The sequence below is a fragment of the Artemia franciscana genome, chromosome 8 (assembly GCF_032884065.1).
Source record: "Artemia franciscana chromosome 8, ASM3288406v1, whole genome shotgun sequence".
In the NCBI taxonomy this organism is placed as follows: Eukaryota; Metazoa; Arthropoda; class Branchiopoda; order Anostraca; family Artemiidae; genus Artemia; species Artemia franciscana.
Window position 1 is genome coordinate 40,912,182 of NC_088870.1, and position 24,749 is coordinate 40,936,930.

General features: G+C 35.3%; 1 protein-coding gene across 1 annotated transcript in view; it reads right to left on the reverse strand.

The window, feature by feature from the left end:
* Nucleotides 1–24,718, reverse strand: part of LOC136030432 (F-box/LRR-repeat protein 2-like) — a 39,709-nt gene extending 14,991 nt beyond the window's left edge. Inside the window, exons 1-5 of the mRNA XM_065709414.1 lie at nucleotides 24,564–24,718; nucleotides 20,452–20,651; nucleotides 7,301–7,457; nucleotides 2,572–2,689; nucleotides 548–711 (exon numbers count right to left, since the gene is read on the reverse strand). Of these exons, the coding sequence (XP_065565486.1) occupies nucleotides 548–711; nucleotides 2,572–2,689; nucleotides 7,301–7,457; nucleotides 20,452–20,651; nucleotides 24,564–24,650 (726 nt within the window). The 5' untranslated portion in view covers nucleotides 24,651–24,718. The remainder of the gene's footprint in view (nucleotides 1–547; nucleotides 712–2,571; nucleotides 2,690–7,300; nucleotides 7,458–20,451; nucleotides 20,652–24,563) is intronic.
* Between the last annotated feature and the right edge of the window lie 31 nt (nucleotides 24,719–24,749).

Sequence of the window (24,749 nt, forward strand, 5' to 3'; positions counted from 1 at the left end):
ATATTTTTTGGGGAAATTTTTGTTTAAATTTCACTCTGGCACTGTAGTGCCAGAGGCTTAACCTTGCAATTAAAGGGTGGAAACTTCTCAAACTTTTACTCAAGCTTTTAAAAATGGTTCATTAGGTTGAGGCATTCGAAAGGTTCTCTTTTATGTTTCAAACTTTATCAGATACACTTAAAGTATAATTTCATAAGATTTATCTGAACTTGCTTTCTTAATTGCGGAATAGACTTTTCTCACAAGATAGTAGACCTGATCGTCCACTTCGCACTACAGAAAATTCTAGTGATGTTAGGATGGGTAACCGTGCTGGCCATTCAATAGGTCCTCTTCTTCCTATTCAGCTGCCTTCAAAGTTAAAAGATATTCTTCATCAAAATAAATGAAAATTAAAAAATATTTCATGCTGTTCCACTGAAACAAAGGTAGTCACTTGTGTCGCACCAAGTATATTTATCACGATGGTCTAAACTATTGATCGTCACTACTTATCATGCTCGTAAAAACTAGGACAATTGGAAGTTTCAAAATAGGATTGACATACCTGTATACAATTAGAGCTAAATGCTTCGATATGGCTATCATCCACAAAAGTAATCCCATATAGATTTACTATTCTCAAGTTAGGAATCGCAGATTTTAGTTTATGAATATTGATTACTTCGTAAACCTCCTCCTCTTCTGCTTCTGCGGTCTTTTCATAGGTCCCTGTAAGAACAACAAATTAGAAGGACTTGTCTGAATCAAATCATTTTATAAGAATTTTAAAGGAAAATTTAAATTACATCCTTAAAATGGTCTTTATTTAAAATAGTGTCGACTTTAGCCTTGATTTGGTGTAGATATCAAGCTATTCTCTTGAACTGTTGCTACAGTATTTTGTCGGGTAAATCGGGCGTTGTACCCTGGCTGTAGAGCTTGAAAGCAGCAGGTACCAGGGTATCTGTTTAAAACCATTTGTGCCACCTTTGCTGTATACAAATGGTTGTCTCTCGGGGCAAGAGTGTCAAGACTGGGGGAGAATGTCTTGACACAGGCAGTGAACGGGGAATCATGTTATTCCCTTTTTCTGTCCTTTTTATGGGGTTACCAAGCTCAGGCAATAATTTTGATGTATTTTTGCGACCTATGCGGGTTCATTTATGTTTGTTTTAGGACGCAAAATGTTCAGCATTCCTTGAACCTATTTTGTGCAAGATTTTTGAGCACCAAGCTGCTCTGTCTCGTGTGTGGGGAGTGAGGAGCTCCAGTTATTCTTTGTTGAAGTTCACCCGTTTCGTCACAATCTCCGAACTGGTCAGAAATTTGATCTGAGTGTGTTGATCCAGGTATTTACTTGTCCCCTCTGCTTCTTCTTTTGAGCAGGGGATTAATAACAGTGCCCCTTTTTAGTAATGGCTCAGTCTTCGAAAGTGTTAAATCACATCAGGCGATTTCATTTTTTAACCATTACAAATACAGCATATTTTTGTTGATAACATTGGCTAACTTTGGCATCATTGATTACACTTCTAGAAACTGTGTTGGAGATTTAAGGCAAGAATTTACAGGCAAGACAGATAGTCTGAGTGAGAGGCACAGCTGGCATAAGCCTTTTTCATGAAAGTATAAAAATGATGCAATTTTTACTTGTTGATAGATAGGGCAGAACTAAGGCAGATAGTCATGGAACCTTAGGAATGGTCAAGATTCCTCGGTTGACTCATAGCGGACAGTCATGACTGAACTTGAATGCAATAGGGAGGACTGAATTTACTTGGACTCACAAGCAAAAAATTGATCTGAGCCTATAGGCTTGTCTACTTAGATTATCAGGCAGACTACCGTATTTTAGGATTGATACATGTCCGACAAGTCCCCTCGACTCGCAGGCGAACGAAGAGACCTATAGTTTTTCCGCGTAAGAGTGATCAAATATACTGAATGTGGTCAGATACATATGATCAAGTGGTAAGACACATCCGACAGCTGTCGTGTTAGCTTGGGCAAGAACTATTGTCTGTTTCAGTAAAGTCATATGAAATTACAAATATGTGAATGAAAATTCTCACATGGAAGTATTTACATACACTGGAGTTCATTCCAGAAAAAAGTGTATGTGTGTTCGAATGGGGGGGGGAGGGGCAATTTCCATAAAATGAGAAAATAGTTGAACAGCAAAAATAACATTTGAAAATTATGAAGAAATCTAGTGAGATTTCGGGGGATAGAAATTTTTTCCTTTAGCCTTTACATGAACATTTTTCCAATTGCCCTTCAGTTCGAAAAAAATTTGCTCCATTGAGAACCAAAGTATTTTCTACATTGTCTTTTCCAAAATACAATGAAAAAAAGAATAGACCCTAAAAAAGGCAATGTTTTTCCCCCTGGACTATCCTCAAAATTGAAGACTAGAAACTCAAGCTGATTGCCTGGAGAAAGATTTCGAGTTCCATCAGGTACTACTCAGTTTTTAGTCAGCTTAAGGATGGTTCTACTTCTTAAGCTACTAATCCTTTCCAGCCCTAATAAAGCCATTTTAGTTGCGTTGAAATCCCTAATGGTAAAAACTAATTTTCAGAAACTTACCTATAAGATGAAGAACCTCTAATCCATTGATAAAGTTATAGATTTTCCTCATGAATCCTTCCATAAAGATAACTTCTGACAAACAAACACATAAATAGCGGAGCTTTGTTGGAAAAGCCTAGAAAAACATAAAAAGTGAAACTTTACACCTAATCGATGTAACCAAATTAGGGAATATGTCATAATTTAAGTGAATAATTGGATGAAAGGTAAGAATTTGAAACAAATTGATGAAATCAGAATTGAAATATGAGCTTCCTAGAACCAAAGACATTTGTATATATTCTGACCTAATCAGAAAAACTTATATCAGCTTAGCCTCTCACAGAGACTATCTATTTTGGCTTTACTCTAATTAGCAGTGGCTTGGCTCTCAAGTCTTCCATCAAGTTGATCAAATTCAAAAATCAAAATTCAATTTTTGAATTTGATCAACTTTGTGGAAGACTTGAGGGCCAACCGTTATACTATTTCCGCTAGTGAAATGAATATTATGTGAAATGAAAAACGCTATAAGTGGAAAATGTATTTCACCAATAGCGTTTGCTTTCCTTGAATATGGCTGTTTAAGGGCTTTCAAGGTCCCTAACTAGACACTGAAACTGAAATCTTAACGCTTTAGAGCAAAATACAGCTTTTATCCCAAATATTCCACAACTACCTTCAATTTTAAACTCTAGTTTCATAGAAAAACCTCTGAGGTTGTTGGTTAGAAATCCAAGGCTAATATATTAAGATAAAGTCCAAAAGCAAGATACAGTAAATACATACATCAAACGGATATTTTGTCTCTACAAAAATTGGTTTTTAAGGGTTTTCAAGGCACTGATTACAAATATAAGAATTTTAACTTTAGCAAGTTGAAACAGAACACGATATTTAGATTAAGTACTATTAGAGTCCCTCTTACCCTAACAAATAAAAACAAACCAGATTTTTTGGAGTGGGGGCAAACACGAACATCTCATCCAGCATGCTTTTATGTTTCATGGGAATGTAGTTAACCAACGGGTCCCCTCCCTCGTTGACCCTGTGGCATCTGAGATTGAGCCCCGGGGCCCGTATCGCAAAGTAGTGCTATCGCAGGTCTTTACTCCAACTTTTACCATAAGCATTTCTACCACGGTCAGGACCACTACTACTGCTCATTTTGTGACTTTCCAAGCTAAAACCACTCCTGTGACAAAAACTCCCTTCACTATTATTGCTGCTGCGTTTATATTACAAAATAATAAAACTACTATGATTAATAATATTCATAAAACAAACAATTCTAAGGAAAAAATTATATAAGCCAAACAAAAAGACTAGATTATTAAAAAGACTGATTTTATATGCGTTTGAACACAATAAATTTATAAATAAAACAATACTGCGGAAAATTAAAATTCTATTAGAATAGGATATTAACCTCTTAAAGCTTTTTAATCCTTTGGTTAACCTCATAAATCCTCCTAACAAGTCATTAGCGTTTACAGAAAAAATAATTAATTTGCATAAACTGAAAGGTCTATATAACAATTGATTTTATATACGTTTGAACAGAATAAATTTATAAATAAAACAATAGTGCAGGAAGTTAATATCCTATTAGAATAGGATATTAACCTCTTAAAAATCTTAAATATTTTTGCTTAACCTCTTAAATCCTCCAAAAAAGTCATTTGCGTTTACAGGAAAGTAATTAGATTGCATAAACTGAAAGGTCTATATAACAATTGATTTTATATACGTTTGAACAAAATGAATTTATAAATAAAACAATAGTGCAGGAAGTTAATATCCTACTAAAACAGGATATTAACCTCTTAAAAATCTTAAATATTTTTGCTTAACCTCTTAAATCCTCCAAAAAAGTCATTTGCGTTTACAGGAAAGTAATTAGATTGCATAAACTGAAAGGTCTATATAACAATTGATTTTATACACGTTTGAACAAAATGAATTTATAAATAAAACAATAGTGCAGGAAGTTAATATCCTACTAAAATAGGATATTAACCTCTTAAAAATCGTAAATATTTTTGCTTAACCTCTTAAGTCCTCCAAAAAAGTCATTTGCATTTACAGGAAAATAATTAGATTGCATAAACTGAGAGGTCTATATAACAATTGATTTTATATACGTTTGAACAGAATGAATTTATAAATGAAACAATAGTGCAGGAAGTTAATATCCTATTAGAATAGGATATTAACCTCTTAGAAATCTTAAATATGTTTGCTTAACCTCTTAAATCCTCCAAAAAAGTCATTTGCGTTTACAGGAAAGTAATTAGATTGCATAAACTGAAAGGTCTATATAACAATTGATTTTATATACTTTTGAACAGAATGAATTTATAAATGAAACAATAGTGCAGGAAGTTAATATCCTATTAGAATAGGATATTAACCTCTTAAAAATCTTAAATATTTTTGCTTAACCTCTTAAATCCTCCAAAAAAGTCATTTGCATTTACAGGAAAGTAATTAGATTGCATAAACTGAAAGGTCTATATAACAATTGATTTTATATACTTTTGAACAGAATGAATTTATAAATGAAACAATAGTGCAGGAAGTTAATATCCTATTAGAATAGGATATTAACCTCTTAAAAATCTTAAATATTTTTGCTTAACCTCTTGAATCCTCCAAAAAAGTCATTTGCGTTTACAGGAAAGTAATTAGATTGCATAAACTGAAAGGTCTATATAACAATTGATTTTATACACGTTTGAACAAAATGAATTTATAAATGAAACAATAGTGCAGGAAGTTAATATCCTATTAGAATAGGATATTAACCTCTTAAAACTCTTAAATACTTTTGCTTAACCTCTTAAATCCTCCAAAAAAGTCATTTGCGTTTACAGGAAAGTAATTAGATTGCATAAACTGAAAGGTCTATTTAACAACTGATTTTATATACTTTTGAACAGAATGAATTTATAAATGAAACAATAGTGCAGGAAGTTAATATCCTATTAGAATAGGATATTCACCTATTAAAAATCTTAAATATTTTTGCTTAAGCTCTTAAATCCTCCAAAAAAGTCATTTGCGTTTACAGGAAAGTAATTAGATTGCATAAACTGAAAGGTCTATATAACAATTGATTTTATATACTTTTGAACAGAATGAATTTATAAATGAAACAATAGTGCAGGAAGTTAATATCCTATTAGAATAGGATATTAACCTCTTAAAAATCTTAAATATTTTTGCTTAACCTCTTAAATCCTCCAAAAAAGTCATTTGCGTTTACAGGAAAGTAAACAGGAAAGTAGATTGCATAAACTGAAAGGTCTATATAACAATTGATTTTATACACGTTTGAACAAAATGAATTTATAAATGAAACAATAGTGCAGGAAGTTAATATCCTATGAGAATAGGATATTAACCTCTTAAAAATCTTAAATATTTTTGCTTAACCTCTTAAATCCTCCAAAAAAGTCATTTGCGTTTACAGGAAAGTAATTAGATTGCATAAACTGAAAGGTCTATATAACAATTGATTTTATACACGTTTGAACAGAATGAATTTATAAATGAAACAATAGTGCAGGAAGTTAATATCCTATTAGAATAGGATATTAACCTCTTAAAAATCTTAAATATTTTTGCTTAACCTCTTAAATCCTCCAAAAAAGTCATTTGCGTTTACAGGAAAGTAAACAGGAAAGTAGATTGCATAACCTGAAAGGTCTATATAACAATTGATTTTATACACATTTGAACAAAATGAATTTATAAATGAAACAATAGTGCAGGAAGTTAATATCCTATTAGAATAGGATATTAACCTCTTAAAAATCTTAAATATTTTTGCTTAACCTCTTAAATCAACCAAAAAAGTCATTTGCGTTTACAGGAAAGTAATTAGATTGCATAAACTGAAAGGTCTATATAACAATTGATTTTATACACGTTTGAACAAAATGAATTTATAAATAAAACAATAGTGCAGGAAGTTAATATCCTACTAAAATAGGATATTAACCTCTTAAAAATGTTAAATATTTTTGCTTAACCTCTTAAATCCTCCAAAAAAGTCATTTGCATTTACAGGAAAGTAATTAGATTGCATAAACTGAGAGGTCTATTGAACAACTGATTTTATATACTTTTGAACAGAATGAATTTATAAATAAAACAATACTTCAGGAAGTTAATATCCTATTAGAATAGTAAAGCTAAGTGAAAAGTTAATGGATTAAAATAAACCAAGAGTCTCTTGAAAACTAAATAGATTTTTTAAGTTGAAAATTTAATGTAGCCTATTTATTCCCTTTATATTTGAAAGGTATTGTTTTGAAAAGAAGAACCATTGATAAAAATTCGACTAGTAAGGCTAAATTGAATTCCGCATATCGCCAATATTGAGAAAAAATTCTTTAAAGTTTGATCCACAATTTTGACTTTTCCTTGCATGTTATAATTAAAAGTTTTTTTTTTAAATAAAGTGATGAAGTTATGCTTTAAATGCTGAGAAATTACTATATATATTTATGTGGTTTTGCCACTCCCCTCAAGTCTCCCTAAAAATTTGACTGTCGTTCACGCTTTGCTGAAAGCTAAATAAACTGTTCAATTTGAAGTTAGCATTTGGTAAATTCGTTTTCTGAGTGTTTAAAGGAACAGAATTAACAGTAATTGAGCATTGATGATAATTACGAAACATCACAAACCAAACACCAAACCCAAACACCAAAACTGACCCAACAAATGTAGCAAAAATTACCTGAAGTTCGTTGAAATCATGGAGTTGCATGGCCGTTGAAAAGTCAAGAAGCATATGAGTTAAATTCGGACACTTCGAGGCAAGTTCGTGAAGGACTGTATGCGTGATTAGCTCTATTGGTAGTTCTATGTAGCGCAGAGATGGCCCAAACCTTACACTAAAATAAATAGTTTAAAGAGTATTCAAAGAGAAAACTATTGATGTCTTTAAATAAAATGATATCAAGTGCTTCCAGTGTACTGTTTTTTAATGCTTATTTTACTATTTACATTTTAATAATAACTCTAATGCTTTAAGGCGATGTGGTACCTGCAGTGTTTTGATCATTTGTTTCTATGTGCAAGTTTCTATTCTGAAATTCCTCTCTTCCCTGTTATATGAGTCATACGCTGATTGCGAATAACACCTATGCGCCATTCATGTTAGTTCAGTTGATTACCTGTATCTGCCTTGTAAAGTTCTGTAAATAAATGCTTGTTAAACGAATATAGTAAAAATGGCGACGAGGATATCGTGAAAAGGACAAAAATTATATCAAGGATATAATTAGTGACTCAGTATAAAGTTATATCAGGGATATAATCAGAGAAATGGCTAAACGAACATAGTAGTTCCTTAAAGACTTTCCCCATCTCATCCATTACAAACGTTTTTAGTTTGTGTGGTCGAACTATTTTGAATTATGTTGGTGTCCTTGATATAACTTGTAGAACTTAGATAGATTAAAATCCGATGCTGAATTTCCCAGATATCTTAGGAAAACCTTGTTTCAATTTGGGCCTGATATAGATTTATTCATTTTTGATGAGACTTTCATCATTAGGAAGTATGAATTCTGCTTTTTTTAAATTCTGCTTTATTCTATTAATTGGACTGGAATTGATTAATTTAAGTAGGCCTACAAGAAAGATCAGTCCCTAAAAATATTTTAGTCTACCTGCTCAAAAAATAATGAAAATTAGTTCAAAGGAATTATCATTTGACTGATTTTGCCACTTTGGGAATTTCTGTTCTGTCACCCACCTTGATTGACAGACTAGCCATGAAAAAGTAACTAAATTTCAGTGTCCTATAGAAGCAATTAGGTTGAAGTTAGGTCATAGTTAGGCGTCGTATATACGTTTTCTTTTACATTTTTAAATTTTTGCTTAGTATGAAAGACAAGTTCTTGTGGTATTATGCATTTTGAATAACCCTATCAAATTTGGAATTACGATCCACGAGTAGAAATTATATTCGATTTATTGAACTGGAGTGGATACTATAATCGAAATCATTTCTATCCGTTATTAGTTGAACCACTAAGTTGTTACTTAGTTAAATTCTAAGATAGCTGAAGTGCCAAATATGGGCAGAAAAAGGAACAAGAGAGGGCTCGACTTGAAGAATGGTCAAGCCCATCGAGATGATCTGACCTTTCCTCAACCCACTTCTCCTTCCAGAGGGGACTGCACTTTGATGACCTGTAAAAATCTTTGTGTTACAAAAATGAAAGCTAATGAAATAGATGTTCTGCTCAAGTGAGACGCAAGCAAAGTCGTTCTTTGATCAATACATTTTTATGGGGCTTTGAAGGTCTATAAATCTGTTCCTAGGAAAAAAAAAAATCCCACGTATGGCTTTAAATTCTGCTGGAATAACAGTACTTACATTTTCAAAAAAGTAAAGCCAATTAAACAAGAAACTAAACTAAACGCAAAACATTGACTTGTCAGAATTTTGATGGGCACGAAGTCTTCTAAGCCCCTCTCTTGCAAAAAAAGGTGGACATAGCGTCTTGGCAATACCTTCCCAGGATACATTTCTGGTCCTCACACAAGAAGTGTTATTTTGTCTCTTGAGCCCTCTTCCCTCCTGTATCCGTTCCCCGTCTTCTGGATACAAGGTCTAGGAACATATCCATGGAGGTAGGGCTCGAAGTGGCAAATGAAAAAGATAATTATTCGTTTAGTGCTGGATGACTTCTTGTGTTTGAGCTCTCTGTTTAAGTTTCATATAGGGGTAAGAGGAAAGTTCTTATGAGAGATTTTTATTACCTAATCTAGGAACGAAATAGGACCATTTCATAGGGCAATATAAGAGCCAATTTGTAAACAAATCGACGAATAAATAAAACTGCATGTCAGTCTTCAAAGAAATGTATATCAACATTATTTACATGCTCTCAATGTGGAGTGTTTATACACTCGATACATTAGAAAAGTCTCCAAGGGTGAAAATCAATGAATTAGACATATGCGAGTAATGGGTCTAAGCGTATTCCCCCCGGTGTTTTCAACATTGCGGAAAATCCCCCTTGATAATCCCCGCCCATATTCCCCTGGATAATTCCGGATGTCCATTAGAAGGTTCATTAGTAAATTGCTTGATAACTTTTCGCTTTTTTAGTTTCTTTTTGAAAATTGAAAATATTGGATTGTAAGTAAAATTTTGGACAAGATTTGATTATTTAGTCAAATTTTCAATCAATTGTTCATCTCCCTTATCATATCCTGGAAGTTCCAAATTAATATTCTAAGAATTTCTTGAGTTACACTCTTTTGACAACCCGTATACACATAACGTGTTTTGATTTAATTCAAAACTCCACTCACCACTCTCTGAAAGGTTCACTCGAATGCCCTTCGTCTTTTTGGAAAGTATGCAAACAATGAAAGAGTTGCCTAACTTACGGCCCTTGCCATGTTGGCTGTAGGGGGGTGGGTGAAATCTCCAAAGGTATAATTACAGGAACGTGTGTAAATATTGTATTCATGTTTCTCCCGGTACAGAGAGAGAAAAGGCAAGGCAGGGCATCATGAGCCTTGCCAGGACATTTTTGGGTGATGGGTTGGTATCAGCAATAAATAACTTTCAATTTTCCTCCTAATGAATATCTGGAATTTTTCGGGGAATATGGGTGGGAGTTATCCAGGAGGGGGATACGCTGGCTCTCATATGTTAGTAATATGTATTGCGTATAAATATACGTTGCTTAGCTGTCTTTTGCATTCAAATTTTCCTATTTAGTTTAAACTAACACCTATGTCAGATTTGTATTCAAAATTACCAGAATTCTCTTTTATTTCAGTCCTTTATTTATGTATGCTTTTCGGCTAGTTACCCCCTCCCCCGTATGTTCTTCAAGTATAATTAAATTTTTTGAAACGATTGTTTTAAAAATCAACAAGAAAACACACTTTCAAATTTGATTTTCAATGACAATTTATTTTAGTTTTTTTTGTGTATTTCTAGCGTTCCGCTAATCCCCGCTTTATCTTCATTAAACACAATTTTATTTACACCAAATTATATCTTACTGTACACGATTTCATTAAACGTAATCTGAATTAACTTGGTCCTTACCAGGGCACTACTACTCCCCTCCCCACCACCTCGGCACTAATGATAAAGACGTAGACTGAAAATATATATATGGGAACTAAGAAAAATTACGCAAGTCCCAAAGAATCCTTTAGTTTTTATCTGAACGCTAAGTGAGGCTTAGAAAATTAGGCAATTGAAACCTACTAATTTTGGTACTTAGCCTCCTCCCTACACAATATATACCACTCCTCCTTAATAATAGACCACTGCATTATGAAGTAAATCACTTCAGTTAAGTAAATTATTAAAATAAACACTTATTTTTTCTCCAATATTTTTGTTGTTTTTTTTCTTTTCCCCAGGGGTGATGGTATCGACCCAGTGGTCCTAGAATGTTGCAAGAGGGCTCATTCTAACGGAAATTAAAAGTTATAGTGCCCTTTTTAAATGACCAAAAATATTGGAGGGCACCTAGACCCACTCCCACGCTCATTTTTTCCCAAAGTTAACGGGTCAAAATTCTGAGATAGCCATTTTGTTTGGCATAGTCATAAAGCTAATAAGTTTGTCTTTGGGATGACTTACTTCCCCAGAGTCCCCATGGGAGGGGCTAAAAGTTACAAACTTTGACCAGTGTTTACATATAGTAATGGTTATTGGGAAGTGTACAGACGTTTCCAGGGGAATTTTTTCTTGGATAGGGAGGAGGGTTTAGGGGAATGGATTACATAGGAGGATCTTTCCATGGAGGAATCTGTCATGGGAGGAAAGAATTTCCATGAAAGGGGCGCAGGATTTTCTAATATTTTTTAAAACCAAAAACAATAAAAAGATCAATATGAGAAAGCTTTTTCAACTGAAAGTCAGAAGCAGCATTAAAAAATCGAAAGGAAGCTATTATGCATATAAGGGGTTCATCTCCTCCTAAATACCTGCTCTTTACGCTAAAGTATTTTTAGTAATTTCAACTATTTCTTCTACGGCCTTTGTGATTCAGGGGTCATTCTTAGAGAATTGTGACAAAATTTAAGCTTGAGTGTAAAAAGCAAGGAATTAAAGAGGAAGCAAACCCCTCAAATACATAATAAAAATATACGAATATAGAAGTTCGTTACAAAAGTTGATTCGGAAGTTACGTATGTTTTTTATTAATATAAACGTTCATAAGAAATTAAAAGTTCTAGTTACCTTTTTAAGTAACCAAAAAGATTGAAGGGCAACTAAGCCTCCTCCCCCACTCCTTTTTCTCAAAATTGTGAGATCAAAACTAAGAAAAAGCCATTTAGCAAAAAAAAAGCAAATTTCGTTCTAAGTATTCATGTGCGGAGAGCCAAAATCAAAACACGCATTAATTTCAAAACGTTCAGAAATTAAATAAAAAACAAGTTTTTTTAACTGAAAGTAAGGAGCGACAATAAAACTTAAAACGAACAGAAATTATTCCGTATATGAAAGAGGCTGTTCCCTCCTCAACGCCCCGCTCTTTACGCTAAAGTTTTTCACTGTTTTAAAAAGTAGATTTGAGAGAAAAAGTCAAACTTTAGCGCAAAGAGCGGGGCTTTGAGGAGGGAACAGTCCCTTTCATATACGGAGTAATTTCTGTTCGTTTTAAGTTTTAATGTCGCTCCTTACTTTCAGTTAAAACAACTTGTTTTTTTTTTACAATAAGAAGGGAGGTGTCACCTTGCAGCATCTTTGTGGACATTTCCCACAATTTCCACAAAAAAAATCTTGCCAGACAGTTTGATCCCTGCTGAATAGAAATTATTCCAAAGTTTTTCTCCCCACTGGGAATTCCCCCGGATAATCCCCCTTGAATAAAACTTCCTTGCGAAAAATTTCCCCATAACAAATATTGTCTGTAAGGACTGGATAAACTAAAAAAATTAAAAATGCAGTTAAACTTTTAGAATGGGATCCTTTGATTGTTTTGCTGCTAGGGAGGGAGGGAGATACCTAAAAGGGTACATTTCAATACCAAAACATCCCAGCTCTCAGCCGTCAGATATGTACAGAATTATATCTAAGGAAGAGACAAGGGGAGGGTTGAAATAGAAAGTCATATATAATACCCACGGCCGTAGCCAGAAGCTTTGTTTTGGGGGAGGGGGGTACAAAAGAAGCCTTAAAAATGCATCAAAAATGTGAAATTAATGTTTACTGCGTTATGATTATTGGGAATATTTCTGGCCTACGTAATTATTATGAAAGTAAAGAGTAACACTGAACCCTAGAATGAGCAGAATTTATTCTGTGAAGGAAGGGAGACTCCCCCAACTCATCCACGCCTCCAACTCATGAACTCAGAAACTTCGGAAATTGCATATTAGGTCAAAAACTATGAGTTCTAGTTTTTTTTATACATAAGCCGAAAGTGATTGGACACCAACCAGCCGCGTGACGGGGAGTGTTTCTTTTTTTTTGGGGGGGGGGGATTTTTCGTCCGGTGGTATTTTCCATTGGGGTAAGCGCCAGCCACCCTTTTACACATGTATTTTTCAACTGTCAAAAAATTTCCAGCTTGTTTCTTTTTACAGGTGCAAGGACATAAATCATGTTTCAAATATGATGTTCGACAGAGAATATAGAGCAGGCTTAGAGGACACTTTATTCAAATGCGAGCCATGTAGTGAAGAAGTTACTATTCACACCGAAAAACCTGTGAAAAAGAAATACGAGTAGGAAACGTAGAAACAATGAGACAAGTTCAGCACAAGTAAGAGAAGTGGCCAGAGCCTCCTTCCCCCCTCCCATAGAACCAGTTATCGGCGCCAAACGATAAGAACAATATCAGCGTTAGAAAAATAGAATCTAAAGAAGGCTAAAATAGAGACGGGTAAAAAGAATGTAAACAAAGAATATATCCTTGGTGCAGTTAACGCTGGGATGAGGCACTCACACGTCCAAGAATTCTGTTCTGCTTTTGGTTTGAACACCCCTCGGCAAAAATCTTTACAGAATATGAAAACGAAATTGGCATTTCTCTCGAAGAGACAATGTACAACTATCTTATTGAAAACGGAAAGGTAAGTAAGAAATGGTAAAAAGAGCGGGGGAAAAATTGGATCCGATGGGATTGTAGAAACTTGCGTAATCGTTGATGGCAGTTGGTGCAATTGGAGGTATGGCAACCGACACAACGCATTGTCGGGTTGTGGAATTTTCATAGGACTCCACACGAAAAACCGTTACACGTAGGGATAACGAACCAGTTTTACAGTGTCCGTATGAAGTTTCAAAAACAGAAAGTTATCTCTATAACTGAGCACAGATGCCTAAAGAATTGGAATGGGCCAAGCAGATAAATGGAATCTCATATAATTGTTGATGCTTTTCAAATTACGCCAAAAATGCATTCTTTAATGCACACAAAATTCGTCTCCGACGGAAATTCAAACCCTTTTTCAGAGATTTTAACAAAGGTTAACTACAGCAGGCTCGTAGAAAAGATAGAATGCACTAATCATGCGTATCCATAAAAAACATGTGTGACCTTACGAAAAATACAATTACTTCAGTCACAAAAGAGGGAAAGACAACTGGCGAGTTAATAAAGATGCTGAAAGCCATACCGATTCATTTTTTTCATGGTGACCCCGGATATTATCCAAAGCACTACAGAAATGCTGAAGCTCTCCTGGAATTATCAGCTGAAGAAATTCTAGTAACATGTCTCTGAGTCATATTGATAGTGCGTTTGACACACTTACAAGAAGGGCTTGGCTGTTGATAGACAACACTACCACTAACTCAGCCAAATACTTTATGAGTATTGTAGCTAGACTTATAGGAGGAAAAAATCTTATGGTCATTAAGGCTGCAAGATACAATTGACGAGTCAATACAGCTGGTATAAATATTACAAAAAAAGCACCTTGCAGCATCTGAGGCTTTCCGTTGTGGTGTTGGGTTCACCCTGAGTAAGTGGATGGAGAGAATTGCATCGCAACGAATGAAGATGTTCTTGAGCAATAAAAAATGCACTGCTAAAAAACGTCTTTTTTGACGTTCCCCATTCAACCAATCTATTCAGGCGAAACCTGATCAAAACTACGGGCCAAACGGAAGTGCTCCCGGCCTGAGTCCTTCTGACCTTGCTATCGCAAGGGCCGATCTGTTGCAGCAGTTTCAGCTTTCAAACATCGATATTCTTTGCCTTGAAGAAAGGACCCAATTACAAAGGAATTGCCTGGACAATATCTAGCAGGAAGCTAGAAAAAATTGTCTTACAGGTTCGGTATCAGAATTAATTTTCAAACGCATAGGGGCAGTAGCCCTACTAGTAAAACAGCTACTGTATGCCCCTGATCACTAAACCAGAGCTTTGGAACACGGGCATGTACACGAGCCTTTGACTGTGGCTGGTTTTAAGCAAAAAACAAACCACAAAACTACTCCTGCTGTACTTTTTAGTCATAAGACTGAGGGGTTTCTTGCTGCGAAGTAAAATATCCCCTCAAGGCTAAAGACATTTCAATGGCAGGATGTCTTAAGAGAAATAAAGGTGTTTTTCTGGACAATAAAAAAAGCGTTAAAAAGCATTTAAAGAGAAACCAAAATTATTTTTATCAAGTTCAGATGCAGCTGGAGTGCTGTGACCTCGACCTGGGATTTTTCCTTGTGTACTTCGGCAAAGGAGACATCCACGCTTAAAAAATCAACCACAACAAAATTTCTGGCAATACAAAACGTTTCTAAAGCTTAATAAATTTTATTTAGAAGCTCTGTTACCTGAAATTGTGGACGGAAGAGTGCCACGCAATATGGTTATCCGCAAGCCATTCCTGGACAAGTCGATGGATAAATAAAACCTTCACATATTCAGATTAGGTTAGCTAGGTTAGTTTCTAACTTTTAATTACTAATAACTTTTAATTAGTTTCTAACATTTAATTACTCTACATTGTAACCAAATAAACATTTCTTAGTGGTCCTTGTCATCAAAATTCGGGTTAGGCGAAAACTCTTGTAGGTTTTCCTTTGAATTTACTATTCATTTTACATGTTTATATTTATAATGTCCCCAATAATCCTACTGTTTATTTTTCGAACGTAATCAAAAATCTTAAAATGATTATTGCCTAAAAACCCAGAGAAAAAAACGCGGTTTCAAATTTGACTTTCAAATCTCTAAGTTGTTTATGTATTTATAGTGTCCAAATAATTCCCCGCTCCCCTAACCAAAGAAAATACTTTTGAATTCGACTTTCAATGTTTTTTTTTAGTTGTTTGTGCGTTAACACTTTTCTGACTACCCCCCCCCCCCCAGATAATTCTCTCCCTAGACGGTTACCTCTCGAAAAATTATCCTTGACTTACTTGACTTAAGTCTCCTGCCGGGCACTGCTCGGCGTAGAGAGTGACGTCTGCCTCCTCCACCCACTTCGGTCCATGGCGAGTATTTGGTCTTCGCCCTGTCTGATGATTGCCATCGCCAAGAGCTCGGACAGGCTGTCGGACCAACGTTTCTTCGGTCGGCCTCGAGGTCACTTCCAACCAACTTTGATAGGGTCGAAGTCATAGATCATCTTTGCGGGTAGATGTGGTGGCATTCGAAGCAGATGCCCGAACCATCGTAAGGTTCGCTCGGCTGCTTGGGTCGAAAACCAAGACTGCTTTGTGAGCTGCAGAAGCTTTTCATTGCTGACGAAGTCAGACCATCGTAGGCCCTCAATCCTCCTCAGGCTCTTTGCATGAAATACGTCTATTTTCTTGAGGGTTGCAGCTGATGCTTGCCATGTCTCAGCTCCGTAAAGCATCACAGAACCGACTAGAGCGTTGAAGATCCGCAGTTTCGTTGTGCGACTGATATTTGGTTTTCGCCAGAGGTGACGATTCAGTCTACCCATGACAGAAGACGCTTTAGATAATCTTGCCTGCAGCTCGGGGAGAAGTGAGCCATTTGAAGAAATTACGGAGCCCAGGTAGGTGAAGTCTTTAACAGCCTCGGGATAATGGGCCATTAAATTGTCAGGAGAACGACACTTATTCCAACATATAGGGAGTCTTAAGAACCTGTGAATACGAATAATTTTGTACGCGACTTTTGCGCCATCTTTTATTAGTAGCTCGAGCGAGCGAGCATCGACAAAACTGAATTCTACAATGTGAGAGCTTTCATACCTCACAACCTCCTTAACACCTGGGCACTCTTTAAACAGCAACACATTGAAGTCAGCGTTGATATTGGCAACAACGCCAAGGTGCTTAAGAGTGGAGACTTCAGCAGTTGTATTTTCCAACATGTTTGATAAGGCATAGCTTGACTACAAATCTGTCATGGCTAGCCAGGAAAATAGTGACTGACTCATGGCCGAGAAGACTGTCAAGCGTCTTCTTGCGTCTTTCTGGATTGTTCACTTCAGCAGGAAAATTTTCTACTATAACAGTAATATCATGAGAGAGAACATCATTCACAGCTATAGCTGATGGAAGCTTAAGAAAGAGATGATTCTAAGCAGCCAACTGAGCCGAGACAATATATAATAGTTGCTTGCACGCTTTCATTTTAGTTGAAAGGCGAGAGTTTACCACAGCTGGATGCTGGAACACAGGTTAGGTCGGTTGGGCAATTAATTACGGAATTGGAGATTTCAGCACTCTTTGCATCACATTTGCAGAAAAGGTCAAAAATTTCTTTCAGATAATTTAGTTTTGCATTAGTTCCGACCCGCTTAGGCGTCGACACATTCGGAAAAGCTGTTCTCCAAAGATTATTCTTTGCTTTGTAAATATCAGCGCTATCAATTAAGTCCGAACCATAACAGACTACGTCATCCTCATTACTTTCCGTGTGAAAATTCATGTGTAAGAAAATCAGCACCAGAGAAATTATCCGTTCACCATGATTTTTGTTTCTCACATGGCTAAGCCCATTCTGTAATAATACAAGTTTTAACACACTTTAAAGTTCATTAGTAAAGATTGCTATAGATGGCGCTGTTTCACTTGTTAAGAAAGGACTAGTTGAGAAGAGACTGAATTATCAAATAGAAAAAAGAGCTTGCCTTAAAAAGGGGGCTTTTTAATCCCCCACTTATAAAAGCTTTCCAAGAAAAGGGAGTTTAAGAAAAATAAAGGTACGATAAAAATCTGCTGTGATTTAAACAAAATGCTTTATATGCTCTCCAGAATGGACTTACAATGACTGTAATTTTCTTTGACTTAATGGGTGTGTTTAATAACGATGTGCCTTAGAAAACATTGTCAGGTATAATTGAAGCTGCAATAATAGGAAGGATGTTGCTGATACGCAATAATTACCTTGAAGGCCAATTTGTGACAATGAGAATAGGAAAAAAAACATCAAAAGTTCTAGCAAGAAGAAGAAGGGGAGTACCTCAAGGATCAGCTTCAGGACTCGATTTTTATAGCTTAGGAGATTTCAACACCCATATTGAAGATGAGGCTTCAAATGCAAGAATTTTTACTGACGATGATATTCAGTGGGTTATGTCAAGCACATTGGAAGAGGGAATTAAAGCTATATCAGAAATATTTGTGCAAATTGAAAACCAGGTGACTGATGTCGACCTCAATTTTTCTGGACACAAAACAAAAACCATGTTAATAATTTGATAAAAACTAATGTGAACCCCTATAATTAGATTTTACGGCCAGCAGATTGGGTTTTTAAATAAAATAAATTACCTGGGTGTGAATATAAAGAATAAATTTGAATGGGAGAACACATATTGAAACGACCAAGGTTGCTTGCTTGAAAAGGTTAAATCTTATGAAGATACTTACAACTGTTATCTGGGAGCAAATACCCAGATTTACGGTGCAATTCTATTACAAGTGTTATAGGTCTAAGATAGAATATGAGTCTGTGATTTATTGCTCAGGTAGCATATGCCTTCAGTGGATCCTGGCCCATGTTCGGGATTGAGGGAATGAGAGTGCTGACACAGCCGCTGAAAAGGCATTTGAAATGATAAATATATTTTTTATCGGTTGAACTGCTAGATCTGAAATGCAAATAGATGAACTGATGCAATCAGTGAGAAAGTATGATTTTGAGGATAGTAGAACCCAGGTCTAAATGGGTACCTGGAAAAATCTGGGGAAGATAAACAGGAAGGGTGTGCGAAAGCACAGGATGGTTGGCCCCCAACCCCCAATTGCACTTCCTGGCTGAAGGGCCAAGAAAACGGAGATCATCACCGCTGGTACGGACTGTAAAGTCTAATGCCGTATCCTTTACCTTTTTTTTACCTTAGAAATCAACCTGGAAATCGCTTTTTTTTTACACGAAAAGTAGCAAGAAAGTTTAAAAACATATGTACCAAGGATTAAGCAGAAAAGAGGGAAGATTAGCATTTTGTCTTAGATCAGTTCATGCAGATATAAACATATATGGTACAAATTTTTATGGAAAGTAAAATAACTGTGAGTTTCGTGACAAGGAAGAAAGTCTGGGGCATCGTCTTATATATTGTGAAAAGTACACTCCGCAAAGACCGTACAACAGTACATCTTTTCATTAAAGAAGAAAACATTGATTGTGAATTGGATTTTATTTGAAATCGATGAATTGATATAATCAGTGAGAAAACATGATTTTGAGGATAGTAGAAATAGATTTGGAAATTGGATCTTACGCGAAAAGTAGCAAGAAAGCTTAAAAGGCATGTCTACCAAGGATTGAATAGGAAAAAGGGAAGATTAGCATTTCGTCTTAGATCAGATCATGCAGATGTAAAAATAAACTGGGCAATTTTTCTGGAGAGTCTAATAGCTGTGAGTCTTTTGACAAGGAAGAAAGTATGAAAATCTTCTTATTTTCAATTTCATTTTCATGAAAGAAGAAAACAGTTGAGTGTAAATTTGATTTTGGGAGGATTTGCCAATGATAGTTACAATATACAAATCCCAAAGCCTAGTGGGAGAGTTTCTCACAGCCATTGGGGGAGATGGGATGAGGTAATGGAAAGAATAACCATGACTAGTAAATGTGATAGAGCATGTTATTGATGAACTAGTAACTAAAGGAAGATCCGGATTTATTGAAAAAAGACACAAGTGACCCAGCAGTTAAGGGAGATCTTAAATTCATTTATCATTAAGTGCAAATGAAACTGGCCCCTTAAGCGATTTGAGAAAGAGGAGCAATAAGCAAACTCTTATCTGCGGTAGCTATTTTTGTAAACACCAATATCAGGGTGATTTTCCTTTTTGTTGCTGAAAAATACGCTCTTTGAAACACAAACCATTTTCAGAAAATTTAAAGAGACACTCTAGTCTTTAAATGGCTTATGGGGTTAGTAGCTATACTCCTCCCCCCCATTTTTTTTGACAATTACGGTTTATTTTAAATTACATTTATTTTTCATTTCAGTTTCTGTTGTTTTTAGGTCTCACATATTTACCATTAGCAATTTCTGTTCGTTTTAAGTTCGATTCATTACATAACTATATTTCTTCTCGTTTGAGGTAGTAATTTTTTTCTTTAATATTCTTTGAAAAACCTAATTTTGGGTTACTTTTTTTAAATTAAGGCAAAATTCCGAAATATAGTTTAGTAAATGGATACATCTGAATCTCATCTATCAAAAAATTGCAAAATAGTCGTCTTAAGTTAAAATATTAAAACAATAGGACTGCAGAGAATTGAACCAAACCTGCAAGACCATAAACTAATACCCATCAACATCATATTAGAGGAATCTGGAATTTTCTAGAACGCCATTACGATTTTACATGGTAGACTAAGTATACTAAGAACACTGCATAATTTACCTATGAGAGCCAAGAAAATTCGTTCTTTCTCACTTTATTCACCTTAAAATTGAAACACAATGACCTTTGTCATTTGAGGTATAAGCGTTGGATTAAAAACGTACCTTATCAGGGCTAAAAGTGATTCTAGACTGTTCACGTGCAAACCTGACCATTCTGGCCGTAAGGAAACCACTTGCCATAGTCTTGTATCGTAGGCAATCATCCTCCATTTCTTACAAATTTTTGCCAAATTACATATTTCACGATGCTGCAGGTATGAAAATATTCTCAAAAGGATCTTGTCTGGCAATTTTTCGATTTGCTGAAAAAAATACTGGTTAAGTCAATATTACTTGAAGAGTTGGTTTTTGAGTATTTTATTTTCTATATTCACACCTAATATGTCAACGGTATAAGTATTAAGATAAAAAAAATTTAACCGACAAAAGACTATTGACAGCTAGTTAAGGTAAGTCAAACATTATAAAATTATAATGAAAATTCAAAACAAGCTTTGAAAATTTTGAAAAAGAGCCTGAAACTATTCAAATAATATGTTAAGTCAAAATAAAAGTAAACTGTTGAAATCCCAACAAAAGGTTTACTGCCCCCTTCTATCTTGAAAAAGCCCCAGTGTTGCTGGCTATTTAGTTTGGAACGCGGGTCAGTGCTGTGACTCTGTAAGCTCAACCAGAGTAGAATCAGCTCTTAGTGGAAATTTAAGAAATGCGGGGAAGGTATACAGGAAGGGTGTGCAAAAGTACAGGATGGCTGGACCCCTAACCGCCCCTCCCTCATTTCACTTACTGGCTCAAAGGCTGTGAAAAAGAGATGAACACCGTTGATGGGGACTGTAAAGTCTAGTGCTGTATTCTTTTCCCCTTTTATCTTGAAAAACAACAATAATAAAATTTAGTACTGATGAGTACTTATTTTTCACCAGCACTGTAAAGCTATTGGTAATTGTCATATTTTTCTCTCCACTGTCGACATGGCACTATACAACACCATTTATAGTGACACAAGGAACTCGGCTATACAACTATCGAGACAAATTGTTTACACATCTCAAAGCACATGTTTGAGATGTGCTTAGTAGGTCATTCGAAAGCCAATACTCATATCTACGAGCTCCTGTAAATTTTTCTTGATAGTGGTAGAGGAAAGTTCCATATGTCGTCAAAAATGGAATTCTATGGTGCCGACAGTGGAGAAAAACTAGAAAATATGACAATTACCCCATTGAAATTATCTTTGTCAATAACTCTTGGCTGGAGTTTGAGTCACTACAGTACACATTTATGGAGTGCCGCTTCATTGGCATATGTCACAATGTGCAACGAATTTGACATCCTTGGATTTCATAAAGCAATATTTGTTTAATTTTTCCTCAAGAGCCCAACCCTGTCTATGCACCCCATCCTTCCTGTCAGAGTAAATAATACACTTGTACTGATGATAGTTTCAAATCAAATTCTTGTTATTTTTAAAGTGAAGTAACACTTTAAAGTAAGACACACTAAATAATAATAAAGTGAAGTAACAACAATAAACGTACAAACATAGAAAACATACAAAAAAAACTCACTTATTACAATATCAAATATAAAAAACAACAATACAAATGAAATTAATTGCACGAGAGGATGAAAAGGACCTAGCCGCAAGCAAGCCTCTTCTTTTGTCTTGGCATCCAACTTATTATAAGATGTCGATATATCAGTAGCACTAAATATTCGAACAATCTTTCGGTTCGTATACTAACTAGGTAGATATAAAGCTATTTGCAGTAACGAAAATAGAATGCTCAAACGTCCTAGCATTAAAAAAGGCGTAAATCTGACAGAAAAAGAATGGATGGTCACAATAGCTTAAAACGGCAAAAGGCAGAATACAATCTGGCTACTATATACATTAAGCTGAACTCGAGCTTGAGGGGATATCAAATAAAAAAACAAGTTTTTTAAACTGCAAGTAAGGAGCGACATTAAAACTTAAAACGAAGAGAAATTACTCCGTATATAATTGACCCCTCATCAACGCCTCACTCTTTACGCTAAAGTTTGACTCTTTCTCTCAACTCTACTTCTTAAAACAATAAAAAACTTTAGCGTAAAGAGCGAGGCGTTGAGGAGGGGTCAACCGCTTTTATACACGGAATAATTTCTGTTCGTTTTAAGTTTTAATGTCGCTCCTGACTTGCAGTTTAAAAAACCTGTTTTTTTTATTTAATTTTTGAACATGTTTTAATTAATACATGTTTTGATTTTGGCTCACCGCACATTCATAATTAAAACGAAATTTACATATTATTTTTAGTTTGGCTAAATGGCTTTCTCATAGTTTTGATCGGACGGTTTTGATAAAAAAAGGGGGTGAGCGAGGAGGCCTAGTTGCCCTCCAATTTTCGGTTGCTTAAAAATGCAACTAGATTTTTTAATTTTTTACGAACGTTTATTGTAAATAATAAACATACGCACCTTACGATTTGGTTTACGTAACGAATTTCTAAATTTGTGCATTTTTATTACGTAGCATGAGGGGGTTCACCTCCACGTCAATACCTCGTTCTTTACGCTAAAGCTTGAATTTTGTCCCAAATCGTTAAGAATGACCCCTGAATCACAAAGGTCTTAGTATAAATAGTTGAAATTACTAAAATGCTTTAGCGTAAAGAGCAAGGTATTGTGGAGGAGACGAAACCCCCTTATATACGTAATATTTTATGTTCGTTTTAAGTTTTAATGCTGCTCATTACTTCCAGTTGAAAAAATAATATTTATTTTCTCATTATTTATTTTTTAATAATGCTGGAGAATCCTGCGCCCACTTCATGGAAATTCTCTTCCCTCATGAAAAATTCCCCCATGGAAAGATCCTCCCACGTAACCTCCTCTCGCAACCCACCCCCACCCCAACGCGAAGAGGTCCCTGAAAACGCCTGTACACTTCATCATTAACAATAGCTATATGTAAACAATGGTCAAAGTTTGTAACTTGCAGCCCCTCCCCCGGGGACTAGGGGGATAAGTCATTACCAAAGACATATTTATTAGGTTTTTGACTAAGTTGAAAAGAATGGCTATCTCAAAATTTTGATCCGGTGACTCTGGGGAGTTTCGGTTACTATTGATCCGGTTCGCTCCTTCATGAACTGTTTGATAACAAATGTGCGTGGGAGAGGGACTAGGTGCCCTCCATTTTTCTTGGTCACTTAAAAAGGGCACTAGAACTTTCAATTTCCGTCAGAGTTAGCCCTCTAGTGACATTCTAGGACAACTGGGTCAATACGATCACCCCTGGGAAAAAAAACAAAAAAAAAACAACAAATAAACACGCTTCCGTGATTTGTCTTGTGGCAAAAAATACAAAATTCCTCATTTTTGTTGATAGAAGCTTGAAACTTCTACCGTAGGGTTCTCTAATATGCTGAATCTGATGGTGTGATTTTCGTTAATATTCTATGACTTTGAGGGGATGTTTCTCCCTGTTTTCTAAAATAAGACAAATTTTCTCAGGCTTGTAACTTTTGATGGGTAAGACTAAACCTGATGAAACTTATATTTGAAAATTGTTCAATAAAAAAATTACACAAAAAAATGCACGTAAAGTCAGCAATGGCGAATTTTGAGGGAGATAAAGGGACCCTATTTTTCTAGATGGGGGGGGTATCCAAACATTCTTTTCAATTTTTTAGAATTTTAATGAAGTAAATTAATATTATAACTATAGTAAATACGATAACTATAATATAATCAGGGCCGTATTGAGAATTTTTTTCTGGGAGGGGGTGTTTTGCAGAAGGTTTTTTTTTGGGGGGGAATGGGGGGCTTACACACAAAAAACCTCAAAAAATACATAATTTTTTGCGATTTTTGTTACGTTTTTACAAGCAGACAAACATTTCGGTCGGGGAGGAGGATCAAACCTCCTTACCCCTCTGAATACGGCCTTGAGTATAATCCTCTTTTATGAGAAGTGGAGAAAAATTTCCAAAACTAAAAAAAAATTTGATTTGCCTACAAATTTCAAAAATCGACTATGCAACGATTGTAATAAACAGCCAGATAATAATTAAAAAACGAAATGCAAATATAAAATCAAACATATACTAAACCAAATCATCAATCATAACTTTCCTGTATGTTTTAATGGTATCTGGCAAGAAAACCTTATTTGTTTTCTATGAAAAACATGTACGGGGCTCTTGTGTAATAGACTATACAATACTGACCGTGTGAAAGGGGCCAGACATGCGGCCACTTGCATCTCGGCTAAGTGCTGCAGCAACATCAGATACTTGGCCCCAAATTCCTTCCATTTCTTTGCACTAGTTTAATTCACCGGATAGAATTAAGGCCAAGACATAACTAGATCAAATGTTGGGAACCAGACGCATTTCTAAAAATATATTGCTGGA